This window comes from Phoca vitulina, unplaced genomic scaffold (assembly GCF_004348235.1).
Source record: "Phoca vitulina isolate PV1807 unplaced genomic scaffold, GSC_HSeal_1.0 scaffold8, whole genome shotgun sequence".
In the NCBI taxonomy this organism is placed as follows: domain Eukaryota; kingdom Metazoa; phylum Chordata; class Mammalia; order Carnivora; family Phocidae; genus Phoca; species Phoca vitulina.
The window spans coordinates 70,606,856-70,620,399 of record NW_022589711.1 but is presented as its reverse complement, the minus strand read 5'-3'; the positions used below and the strand labels follow the sequence as shown (position 1 = coordinate 70,620,399).

Genomic DNA, 13,544 nt, shown 5'->3' with positions numbered 1-13,544 from the left:
GTATAGGTGTTTCCAAAGCACCTTGCTATGTCTCTATCATGGCACTAACCACAGTTACCTAAGGCTGTTTGTTCCTATGTTTGCTTCCCCCATTAGAACTGCAGACTCCTTGAGTACAGAGAACATATCTTAAGTCACCCATAAGCTCTCAGGACAGGGCCTGGCAGAACAGAAATCAATGACCCCACAATTGTGACATGCCTGGGATCTGTATAATTCACCACCCTGCCTCAGAGAGATACGGAGAGAGTATCTGTATGTTAATAGATCCTGGGATGCCTGAGTGGCTCAGTCGGTGAAGCATCTGCCTTTGGCTCAGGTCATGATCCCAGGGTCCTGGGATTGAGTCCCGCATGGGGCTCCTTGCTCAGTGGGGAGCCTGCTTCTCTCTCTGCTTGTCGTTCCCCTTGCTTGTGCGCTTGCTCTCTCTCTCTCTGACAAATAAATAAATACAATCTTAAAAAAAAATAGATCTCTCCCTTGGGGGAAAACATATCCAATCAATCATAACTGAGCTAGTAGATCCCTGATTCCCAGTCCGTTTTTTTGAATCATAGAAACCTAGGGCAGGGAAAAACTTCACCACATCAAGTTGGGTAGGGGGCATATGCTACTCTCAAGGAGCATGCATGTCTTAAAAAAACTTATTTAACACTGTAAGTTTATATTTGGGAAATTTAAAGAACATTATTTTGCTGTGTTTTGGAATAGAAATCCCAAAAAACCTTGGTTGGTGTGCATATTTATGCATCAGTCATATCATGGGGAGGGCAATCAGAACCAGCAGGGCAACACAAAGTATCCATTTATCAAAAGGAGGCAGGGTTACTAAACTCTGATAAACAATGGCCTATTTGCAACCACTTCTTTACATATAGATGAGGAAGCTGAGGTTGCAAAGAGCTCTGTCCAAGGTTATAGGGCCAGGAGGAAGCACAGGCAGGGTCTCGACCTTGGGTCCTCCACTGCCCCGTGCCTGACCATGGCCTTGAGCAGCAAAGAAGTAGCTCAGCCCCAGGATGGGAGAAGCACTGGGTGAGGACTGAGAGATGGATGGCATGGTGTGATCTTGGGCAAGCCAGTTCATCTGAGACTCATTTCCTCATATGCAAAGTGGGGAAGATAATATCCTGCCACCCAGGGCTGCTGAAAGATCAGAAAAGAAGCCTTTATAAATGGTAACGTATCATTTAAGAGTGGCCCTTCCGGCATTTAAATCATCCAGCTTGTAAAAGAGTGGGCACACTAAAGCTGTAAATGTAGACACTGCAACCACCTCAGCATAACCACAAACAAGGATTTCCAGACGAGTAGGAAAATCAATGCTAATTCGAGCTTCCTCAGTACTTTTTAATCAGGGTTAACAGTGTAAGTGGGCAGCTACATGGGAAAAAGAAATGTAAGTTGGATTTACTTGTCAAACTGTAAACCAGGATAAATTCAAAATAGAAGGTAGACTTAAATTTTAAAAGTGAAACCATATGAGCACTGGAAGAAAATGAATGAAGTCTTCAACCATGGCTCAAAATCCTGAAGTAATGAGGAAAAGATTAATAGATTTAATTACATAAAAATAAAAATAATGCTTCTAAAGCAACAAGAGAAAATAAACACCATCAATATGGGGAAAAGACAGGTGACAAAAGAAAATGTGCAACAAGCATCACAGACAAGGGTTTAATAGCGTTACTATAGAGGGAGCTTCTAAAAATAAAGAATAAAAAGACCAAGAATCCCATGTATGTCCTACAGATATCAGCAGGCAGCCCACAGGAAAAGAAATGCAAATGGTCCTTAATTTATGAAGTGGCACTCCTTCTCACTCCTAAGAGAAATGAAAATTTAAACTATCCTGAAAACTACGTCTCATCTATCAGATAGACCAAAAAACTTAAAATGGACACTATAATCTGTTGGTAAGTCCACAGGAAAAGGGACATTTTCATACATTGCTGGTAGGAAGGATAGTGGGGGGGGGGGTAGGATTTGGCAATACGTATTACACATTCATTTATCTTTTGACCTAGGAATCTCACTTCTACAAATCCACTCCAAAGATTTAATGGCAAAAATAAGAAAAGGCATGTGCAGGAGGCTTTTCACTGCAGCACTAATTATAGCAAAATGTTGGAAACAACTCAAATGCCCATTAGTAGGGAACTGATTGAGTAAACTATGCTATATCCACACAGAAGTGACTGACTCCAGGATATTATTAAGTGAAAAAAGGTAATGTACAGTAAGTTATCATTTAAATAATGGTATATACCTTTTAAAAAAGTGGATGGATAAACCATAAATTTCTTCTTAAATGGTTATGTGCAGGGGGAGGGAGGACCTGGAATGAAGGGGACTACTACAAGGAGCTAGACTTCTGTGAACATAATTTGTTTTGGACTTTGGAACCTTGTAAATATATTACAGAATCATAAAATACAAAAAGATTTTAAGTAAACTTTTAAAAGTCCAAAGTAAAATGAAACAAATGAACCTGTATTATCAAGTTTGTGCCAAAACCAGAGAGAGATGAATCATTTCTAGTGGCTTTCAAACATAGGGCTTTGTTCATTCCTAGTGGGATATACCATAAGGACAAAAAGAACTGCAAAACAATCTTAATTGTAAAGTAATTATATTACAGGAAGTAATATTGGTATTGCTTTTGGGGGACTATTATGTACGTATTGTGAGGTAAAGCAAGTAAGTACTTATGTTAGTGCCATTGAAATTTTCAGCATGGAGAAAGGAAATAGGATGATACAATGGATGAGGTAAAAACTCTGTCGTGCTAAATTTGAATTGGAAGTATCAATATAAATTTCTTACATATTTTGAAAAACAAACATGTATTTATTTCCTTGCTCTGTCCATTGAAAAGGCCGAGAAACAATGACCAACACAATAGCAATGAACATGTCTAGCACCTAGAACGTGATCCAGAGCTCCTTGGAGAAATGGATGATTCCAGATCTGGGGAAGGAAATTTGGAAGAGCTAGAACATCTTATCATACCAGAGACCAAGGAAGCAATAAAACGCTAATGAGGTTATGTCACAGGACTCAGGAGCCAAGTTGAAGAGGCTCCCATTGGTCAAATACGGGACCATTTGAGTATCAATAAAAGTAATTATAATGGGTAAAACATATCAAATATTTTAACTTGAAAAATTAGTACATAACAGAAAAGAAGCAAGTACTTATCCTACCTTCCTTATAGGAAGGAACTGTACCTTGGGGTTGATAAGGCAAAGTACCTCTTTTAGGTGCATTCCAGCCAATAAATGAAAAAAGAATGATAGAATTAAGAGTTTCCCCATTTGACAACTCCTAGGGAAATGATGAATCTAGGCAGTGGTCATCAGCGGAACAAACATGACAAAAGAGGAAAGCAAACATTATATTACTCTTAATAGATGTACACAATGACAGCTATAAATATTCTAGCCAAAAAAGAATCAAACTTGAATCTAATATTTGATCAAGCTTCTAGATCTAACTAGCAATTCACAGGAAACACAGCAGACAGAGGAATATGTTAAATGACACCACTGGGATTGGGGGGGGTGTGTGTCATGGAAATTCAGATTGCAGAAAATTCTACAGAACAAATGACTCAGTTTGATCAACAAATAAATTGGGGAGTAGGGGTAGGGCGAGAGAGAGAGAGAAAGAGAGAGTCAGAATCTCTAGGTTAAAGGCGGCTTTAGAGACATCATTTCATTGTAACACTTGGATCTTATTACAACCTTGATTTGCACAATTTAAAAGTTATGAGGTATATGGGGAAATTTAGCATTGACTGAACATTGAATAACATAAGAAAATATTGTTCATTTGGTATAGGTGTGATAATGGTAGAATAGTTATGCTTTAAGAGTCCTTATTTTTTAAATACTAAAATTTAGAGAAACAAACAAGTTTACGGATGAAATGAACAACAAATGAACAACAAAGTGAAAAAGCAACATAGTGAAAGGGAGACAATATATGCAAATCATATACTTAATGAGAGGTTAATATCCAAAATATATAATGAACTCATACAACTCAATAGCAAAAAAAAAAAAAAAGAATCCAATTAAAAAATGGGCAGAAGATCTGAATAGACATTTTTCCTAAGAAGATATACAAATGGCCAACAAGGACATGAACAGATGCTCTACACCATTAATTATCATGGAAATGCAAATCAAAACCACAGTGAGATATCACCTCATACCTGTTAAATGGCTGTTATCAGAAAGACTAGAAATAACAAGTATTGGTGAAGATCTTCATTATTAGTAGGACTGTAAACCGGTGCAGCCACTATGGACAACAGTAAGGAGATTCCTCAAAAAATTAAAAATAGAACTACTATATGATCTAGCAATTCCACTTCTGGGTATTTACCCAAAGGAAATGAAGACACTAAGTCAAAAAGATAGATGCACCACCATGTTCACTGCAGCATTACTTATAATAGCCAAGATACGGAAACAACCTAAATGTCCATCAATGGATAAAGACATTGTGATACCCACACACAATGGAATATTATTCAGTCATAAAAAAGAATGAAATCTTGACATTTTTGATAAGGATGGACGTCGAGGGCAATATCCTAAATGAAATATAAGTCCCAGAAAGACAAACACTATGTGATCTTTCTTATATGTATATAATATATATATGTTATATATTATATACATATATATATTATATATATATAATATATATTCACCAAGACCATAGATATGAAGAACAGACTGGTGGTTGCCAGAGATTGTATGTGTGGAGGGCCAGCAGGTAGGGGTTGGGAGATAAGGTTAACCATTAAAAAAGAAGAAGAAGAACACATGATACTCCCTTTCCCCCTAAATAAGGGCAGGAAGGGAAAAGCATAAACAGAAAAAACACAAAATAAAAATAGTAAAAATAAATTCAAATAATATTGGTAATCACAGGGAATGTAAATATTCATACAATGGAAAACTACATAGAAATAAAAAAAAAAATCCTGACCAGATCTGTACGTATCAACACAAATCTCATGAACAATTGTACTCAGTGTATAAATTCAAAAGGATATACATAGGTTGGGACCACTTTGCAAATTATAAAATGACACAAAACAATGTTATATATTATTTATGGATACAAATACATATAGCAGAATTGAATGGAAAAATATATACCAATTAAAAAATTAAAAAACAAAAACCAATCAAGTTAAAAAAAAACTTTTCAGTTCATGTAGAGATGCTGCAAGGCAAAGAAAATCTGAGACTCTTTTAGCCCTTCAGAAAGACTTTATTCTTCATAGCTTCCAAACTGTGAAGTCACGTGCCGGAATGCCTAGTCTGAGATTCTCTGAATTCCCGTAGCTTCTTACCATAGACTAACAAAATACTCCACTGTAATCATTCATTTAAAATATGTCAGATTACACTTCTCAGCTCAAGTCTACTAGTAGTTCCTCATTGTACTCAGGAAAATAGCTGAAGCAGATGGCCTGCACAGCTCTCCCTACTTGGTATCTCCTGCAGTAGCCAGCCTCCAAGATGGCCTTGGATAGATCCCCACCTCCTGGTGTTCAAACTCTTGTGCAATCCCTTCTCACTCTTCCCAGTTTGGTCTGTGTGCTCAATAGAATAAAGGAGAAGCAATGGCATAATACTTCTGAGATTAGGTTATAAACACTGGAACCTCCATCTTGGTTGCTTTCCCCTCCTGGCTTGGATCACTCACTCTAGGAAAAACCAGCTGCTATGTCATGAGCAGCTCCATGCAGAATGCACCTGGCAAGAAACATATTCTACCAACAACCTTGGAAGTAGATCATTAGCTCCAGTCAAGCCCAAAAGAAAGATTTTCTTAAAGAGCCAGATAGTAAATAGTTTAGGTCTTGCAGGGCCTATAGTCCCTATTGCAACTATTCACTTCTGCCATTTTATACAATATGAAAAATAATGTTCAGGACTGCAGTTCCAATAAATCTTTATTTGCAAAAACAAGCAGTAGTTTGCTAACTTTTGCATGACTGCAGCCAAGGCTCACAGCCTTTCACTTCATGAAATCCTCAATCAGACCCACCCAGCTAAGCTGCTTCTTAGGTTCTTGACCCTCAGAAACCATAAGTTGACAGTTTTAAGCAGCTACATTTTGGCTTAATGGAACTCATACACCCCATCCTCCACTCCCCACCCACCCTCTGCCAAGCACACACACATACCCCTTTCACCTTTCTAATTTCACCTCCTTCTACTCTCCACCACACATTCAGCTCAGATCACAGAAATCTTATTGTTCCTTGAATATACCAGAGGCACCCCTGCCTCAGGGCCTTTGTTCTGCTAGTCTCTCTGCCTGCCTGGATGCTTCTCCCATAGGTATCTAGTTGGATCCACTAGCTCCTTTAGGTCTTTACGCTGAGCCCTTCTTGGTAAAGCCTTTCCTGACCCTATTTACAAGTGCAACACTCCTTCCTCTTTACATTCCCTATCTCCCTTATTTTTCTCATAATATTTACCATGTACCATACATTTTACTTTACCTTCTGTCTTCCTCCACTGGAGTATAAGCTTCACAAAGACAGGTGTTTCTACTTGTGATACTGCATTCTGCAGATGGCTTTCAATAAATTGTTAAATAAATAAATTCGCTTGTCTCAACTAACCTGCCAACTCCTTAAAGGTTTAGTGTACACAGGCTTGAACACACATTAATGTTAAATTAACTTTGAAGAATAATTTTAAACATCTGAATAACACAATCAGATCATTTGGAAGGATCACTCTAGGGGACGAATAGAGGCATTTGGTGTCTGCAACACTTAATCCTCACTCTACACTCCCCACAGGCAATTTCACCCCTCCCCACTGTTTATTATCACCTATGCACAGACTAGTGGACATCTTCACTTAGACCCTTCCTCAGAAGGACATCTTGTGGACCTCAACTTCAGCCTGGCCTAAAATGAACTTCCCCCCTACTCCTGCCTTCCCCTATTGTGACCAAACTCAGCATATGCAATCTTCTAGTCAATTATGTCACCCTCAACACTTCTCCCTACCACCAAGTCCCAGATTTTATCTTCTGAAATCTCTTAAAATCTGTCCTTTTCCCCATCTCCTCCAACACCCCAATGCTACCTACCATAACCACAGGATACTGCCATATACCTTCCTGTCTCCTTGCATCTACTATGACCCCTCTGAAAACAATTTTCCACAATGCAGCCGTACATCTTTTTCAAAATGCGCATCTCATTGGATCACATTACTGTTCACTTAAAATTCAGTAGCTTCCCATTGCTCTCAAGATTAAAACGTTTTTCTGTCCTGCATGGGCTGGGTTCCACCTTACCTTTCCAAATTTTCCTCATAACCACTCTATTCCAGATGTACTCTATACCAACCAGATTCTCAAAGTGCTGAGAACTTTACCTATGTTGTTCTGCCCAAAACACCCTTTTCCCTTTTCCCAGTTACTACCATGTCTGTTTTAAGTCAGCTCAAATACTTCATTACCTTGACTAGATCAAATTGCTTTTAGAAACTCCTCTCCTTTGTTGTACTTGAAACAGTTTGTATAGCATTATTTGGTGTTTCCCTAACCATACTAGGAGTAGGCTATTTTTACTCCCTTGTATCCACAATGCTCAACAAAAGAATGACAGGAGGATCTTGGTAACTATTGGTAGAAAACGTGAACTATTCAAACAGGGCCGTTAAGGGCTTATTACAGCTAGGAAAGAACGAAGGCGTTGCTGCACTAGAGCAGAACATTAACGTTGGGGAGCACCTCAACAAGTCCTTGATGGTCAAGGGAATTGACACTCTTGATGAAATTATTCTCAACACTCCCCAAACCAATTATGTAAATCTGTACATTAGGTTCTAATAGTCAAGGCATTATTTTATTTCTACTGCCATCAGGGCCCGTGGCCCAAGTATCTGAGGTACTGACACCACTTTCAGGTTAAAAGTAGAAAGACACACATTACTTGGGACTACTGGAAAACCAAGAAAATTGATACAGCTCCAGTACCTCCCTCCCATTATTCTCTATCTCTCGCAATCTGGATTTTGCCAAACCATTCTATTTGCTCAAAGGCTACTTTATTTAGGGGAAAGGGGCCATCCACTGAGAACTAAGCAACAGATGACCACCACTTTTAGAATTACCAGCAGGGAGAAGCTTGAGATAGGAAACGAGATTCCAACTGGCTGAGTTGGACAGACAAGGAACACAGAAGGAGATTTGGTGAGATATGAAGAGTTCTGATTTGAAGGTTTTGAATTTATAGTACCTACAAGGCATCTGGTTGGAGATGTCTAATAGGCAATTAAACATTGGTTTAGAGCAGTACCATGCTCACCCACAGCTTTTATACTAACTAAGTCAGCATCCTCTGAAGCAGAGGGCAGGAGTGACTCAATAAGAGCACATATGTGTAAGAACTGTTCTAGGCACTCAGAATTGCAATTTACACTCTATAAAAATGTTTAAGTCTGTCAAGAGAATTTTAAATATTTCACTATATAAAGTCATACACAACACAGTGTTTCAGTATTTCCTATACAACACTACATACTTTAACTTGAGGACACCCATAAAAGAATGAATTTCAGAAATCCTGAAAAATTTCTACCAGCTATTGGCTATTTAAATACTGCTTATAAAAACTATCAAAGGAAAGCCCAGAATCATGTAAATGGCATATACTTAAATAAAAGAGGCAGAAACTTAACATACAGAGTACAATGCTTTTTATTTACGAATAAACTAAAAGTCCATTTCTAGATGTTTCTTTCTTTCCCATGCTTCATTTGTTTTATTAACAAGCAAAACCCTGTAAGGGGCAGCTTCATCTAGTCTTCAGACTCAGATCCATCTTCATCTTGACTAATCTGGAAATAACGAAGTTCGTAAGTCTCCTTGTCAGATGCAACCACACGAAGCCAATCACGAAGATTGTTCTTCTTAAGGTATTTCTTGGTAAGATATTTCAAATACCTTTAAAATAAAGACATGAATTTCATTAAGAAATACAATTATCTACTATGCAAAGGCTTATATAAAAGATATGCAGTTGTATTCATTTTTCTTTAATGTTCCCTCCAAAATATTTCATTTGTATCCAACATTGTTCAAGGTTGTTGGGGATCTAAGAATAAGGTGGCCATTCAACCCCAATTACAATAGGTTGATGCCCTACAAACCCTATTCTCCCATATCCCTAAAATAAACATCCTTTATGCTGAAGCTAAAAAGAGCAATAGTAGTTTCCCCTTCAGTTTTACTGCCATAACCAGATTACCTTTTAATGTACAATTTTATTCCTTAAATGTATTATGTACTAAATTGTTAACATTCCTTTCACCACTATTAACCTCCCTAACCTCAATTCCATGATCAACAAAAGGAAACCTATCAACAGGGCTGAATCCATGTACAAGTTTATCGACACATTTTCAACTAACATACGGCTCAGTCCTTATATAAAGCTTTGAACATGGTCTAATTTCATCACTCCAGCCACTCTCTTTCATTTACACTTTACATCAATTCTGAACTATCAAGCAGTACTTGAGCTTCCCTGTCCTTTCTTAACGTTGTTCCCTCTGCTAGGAATACTTCACTCCATCTCAGGTTCTCTGCAAATTCTTATGTCCTATCTCTTACCTTCAACACAGCAATTACAGGATTGCATTTATAATAATTATGTGCATGTCTGTAAGATCCTTGAGAACATTATCTTTCATCCCCAAATCCCTAGTGATGAATTCATAACCACAGCTAACATGCACTGTTCCTTAAGTCCAAAACACCACCGGCTCACCTATTCTCACAATAGGTTCATAGTCTTCAGCTTCCACCACCAGTCTTTTTCAGCCACAACTGGGAATTCCCTAATTTTCATGTCTCACTCCAGCACTCCATTTAGATGAGATTTTCTTGACCACCTTATCTAAAAATATCAACCCTGAAATCCTTTTTATGCATTTACACAGCACTTATCAACTACTTAATATTTCATCGTCTCTTTCCACTAGAATTTAAGCTCCTTAGTGGTAGGTACTTGCCTACTTGGCTATCCAGTCCTACAAGAGTGCCGTCATATAAATACTTAGTATTTAAGTAAATTAAACGAACTAAAACTGGCAAAATGTTAGACTTTACCTTTGACTGGCTGCCTCTACTAAATAAACCACCAAAACTTTAAAACCACACGTATAAGAAAACATTTATATTACTTCAGGACATTACTTTCATGTTACACATTAGACCTGTTTCTTGCAACATGTTCTAATATTAAAACATTTAACATTGTTAAAGTTCATATATAATTTGGGTTTCAGGGACTACCATGCACTGGACAGGAGCCCTGTATATAACTTGCCTGTATTCCAGCAATAAATTACGCTTACTGACAACCAGCCTAAGTAACTGGCCCAGTTACTGAACATATTTTCCATTCACATAGGCCATTAATAAGTTCAAAACACTTCTGTTTGTATCTCCCTGACCTTATCATCAACACATCTACTCCTGCCTATGAAAACACAAGGATTATGTATTCTATAAAATATTCACAATTACCATAATTTCCCTAAAGTATTATGGGAAACAAATACCAACCTTTTAGAGAACTGTTTCTCAGAAACAACTGTGATTTTATTCTTGAAGCGTTCAATGTGAACAACATTCCCCAGATTTCCAGTTTTTCCATTGACTTTAACCTTCTCCCGTAGAAACTGTTCCTATTTTAAAACAGAAAACATGCAAAACTAGGGAAGAAAACCCTAGATATTCACTAGGGAAGGTACCCTAGGAATAGAGCTTAGGTTAAAATCAAATATTACATACTTTAATCATTAAGAACTCTGTTACAATGATAAAAACAAGCTGAGGAGAGTGATACTTACAAAATTTCCCGAATCAAAAATTCCATCTTCTACTGGATGGGTAAGGTCCAAATTAAATTTCCAGGTTGACTTCTTAGGCTTCTTGTCTTTCTGCTACAGATAGTTCACATAATTACAACTATTCAATTTGCTTACTTTATATACAAACTTTAAATAATCTGTAGCAGCCCAAAGATGTACAATGTACTGTGATGTTATATACGTATATATATGAAATGGTCCAAAATTCTAAAAAATTGCTTCATAGCTATTGGATATACCCTTTTTCTCAGCCAGGCTGTGTGAAAAGGGGTACACTCCTTGGTTTAAACGAAGTTTTTGTAAAATCCAAAGGAAATTTTCCCTGCCCACCATGCAAGTGTCTCAAAAGTGAAACTCAAGAAAGCTCGAAGCATACGGCAAGCCACTATTATTAGTTCCCTTCATCAGTAAATTCCAAAGAATCCTGTATTTACAACCAGAAAAGATTAATACAAGGATCAATCTTACTTTCTATTGTAAATTAAAACTGAAACCCACGGAATGTCTAATGAAGCCCATTCTTTTCCAATCACCAAGTTAAGTTTTATGGGCTTTTAATATTTTCCAGACCACTGACATTCAATTTTAAATTATCAGATACGATTTACTACAGGCCAGGCCCTATGGGACACAGGTAGTACACAATACCTTGCCCAACCTCAATTATGTGCCAGAATAGGATATTCTATCCACTCAAGTCTAGAGAATTAAATCCTTATGTTGTTAAAGGTGAGAGGGGAGGGGGACCTTAGGTCCTGTAAAGACTTTCAATTTTAAAAAATTACGTAACTTTAGTTTTTCATACCCAACACTCAGACCAATACACATAATCGGGCTATCCAAGTAAAATGCTGCTGTGGCTACTATCAATTACATTCAGACAATATACTGAAAACAGACAAATCAGTATTTATCAGAAGATGCCATCTCCAAATTAGAGCCACCCAAAAGGACACCAAGTACTAATGCCAGTTTGGTTTTACGTAGCCGAGTAACTTGTACCCCCCACCCCCAAATATCCAAAACTTAGAACTGGTAAATTGTCGCATATACCTACCTTTTCAAATGCTCTTTGGATTGGTTTAAATATCTTACTGATTCCCTTGTTAATTAATTAACATAAAATCTTTGGTGCACGCTCCTTTTACATCTGCGAGTCTTGACTTTTATCTTTTAAAAAGTTTCTTCATGAGATATTAAAGAAACTTGTTCCCCAATTTAGTTCTAAAGTTCTCTGAAACTTTTGTAGCCTCGGAGCTCCCTCCGCTCTGGCAAGGCCATCAGACCGGTCCGATTACCCAATCTCCTTCCTAGCGCAAACGAATAGGCTAGCATTGGCATTATTAGAAGCGAGATTGAAAAGAAATGGCTCAATGCTGTCCCATTAGTCCGGTTCGTCGTTGTACCTCCTTCCTTGAGCTGCCAGCGCCACTCATCCAAACTCCGGGCCCACCTAGAACTCCACTAGACCGCATGGCAGTCGCCAGGTGTCTCGAAAAACAACTGAGAACCTTAACATCGTGCTTGTGTTCCTGACCCAGTCTCCATTTCTACCCTCCCTTTATCTCAAATGAGAGATCCCCAACTCGCTAGATGGCAAAAATCATCTACACTGGGGTAACATGGTCCCACCAAAATCCCACCCTCACTCACCGGCGCCATCTTGAAAGGCGGTCGGGCGATCAAAGAGAAAGCGACCGCCGCGCGTCACGTAGTTATACCAAAACGTACTGCGTCACGCGCCGAGAGCGTATGCTCGCCGCCTCCCGGAAGAGAGCGTGGGGAGGCCCGTAACCCAGGAAACCCGGGCGTGATCGGCGGAGGATAGGCTTCGGACGCGGTCAGGTTTCCTGAGCGCGCCAGCTAGCGGCCGTAGTAAAATGATTCAGGGTTTTCCGCCAATGACGACGTTCGTCCGTTGACTACAAAGGTCTCCGCAGTTACGGGAGGTGGTTCCCAGATAAACACGACCGAGGGATGGAGGAATCATCTTTCACTAATCGCCTAGATCTTCTTTCCAATCAGGGCAAGGCTCTCAGGTTGCTTTGGGATCTCCTGTCTTACACTGTAATTACGACCCCACAGCGAGGTTACTTCTATATTTGTGTTTTGTCTATGAGTCTTGTTTTCTAAATGACCGTTGAGGGAAATAACTGTTTGAGGGAGCCAAAATAAACTAGATTCTCGAGGAAAAAACTCTTAAGGAAAAAAAAGTATTGCTTACTTGTTCACTTGTTGAGTTCACTGTTGCTTCACTTTTATCATGGGTTTTAGTTAACCCTGTGTAGAAATTAAGATGGAGTTACTCCTGTGAAGCAGAACTTAGGCAGTGATGTAAGCAGCCAAGGGCATTGCAGCTAAGACCAGATGTCTTGGAAGCCAGCACAGGCTGACCATACCAAAAACTGATAACCAGCAGAACCAGACGAGGTCTACAAAGGTCCAAGACTGATTGAATTCCTTTAAAAAGGGAGGGTTTTTGCAGCAAACTGTCAAGACTTTCCAGATGCTGACCCTTTGTTTCTGACCACATCAAAAAGGCAACTGCCCTGAAGACCCTGCCCAAATGGTTTTGGGACAGAACAGAGATCCTTCACTGCTTGAACATAT

General features: G+C 38.6%; 1 protein-coding gene across 2 annotated transcripts; it reads right to left on the bottom strand.

The window, feature by feature from the left end:
• Positions 1–8,736: 8,736 nt before the first annotated feature.
• On the bottom strand, positions 8,737–12,725 carry RPL22L1 (ribosomal protein L22 like 1). 2 transcript variants are annotated; one of them, XM_032406200.1, is made up of 4 exons: positions 12,588–12,725; positions 10,914–11,003; positions 10,627–10,748; positions 8,737–9,000 (listed from the first exon to the last, which is right to left on the bottom strand). In XM_032406200.1, exons 1-4 carry the CDS (start codon positions 12,594–12,596, stop codon positions 8,856–8,858), a joined length of 366 nt encoding a protein of 121 aa, XP_032262091.1. In that variant the 5' UTR covers positions 12,597–12,725; the 3' UTR covers positions 8,737–8,855. The 2 variants fall into 2 exon arrangements, with proteins under 2 accessions (XP_032262091.1, XP_032262090.1); XM_032406199.1 differs by having other exon boundaries at positions 10,914–11,006; positions 12,588–12,716.
• Positions 12,726–13,544: the final 819 nt, after the last annotated feature.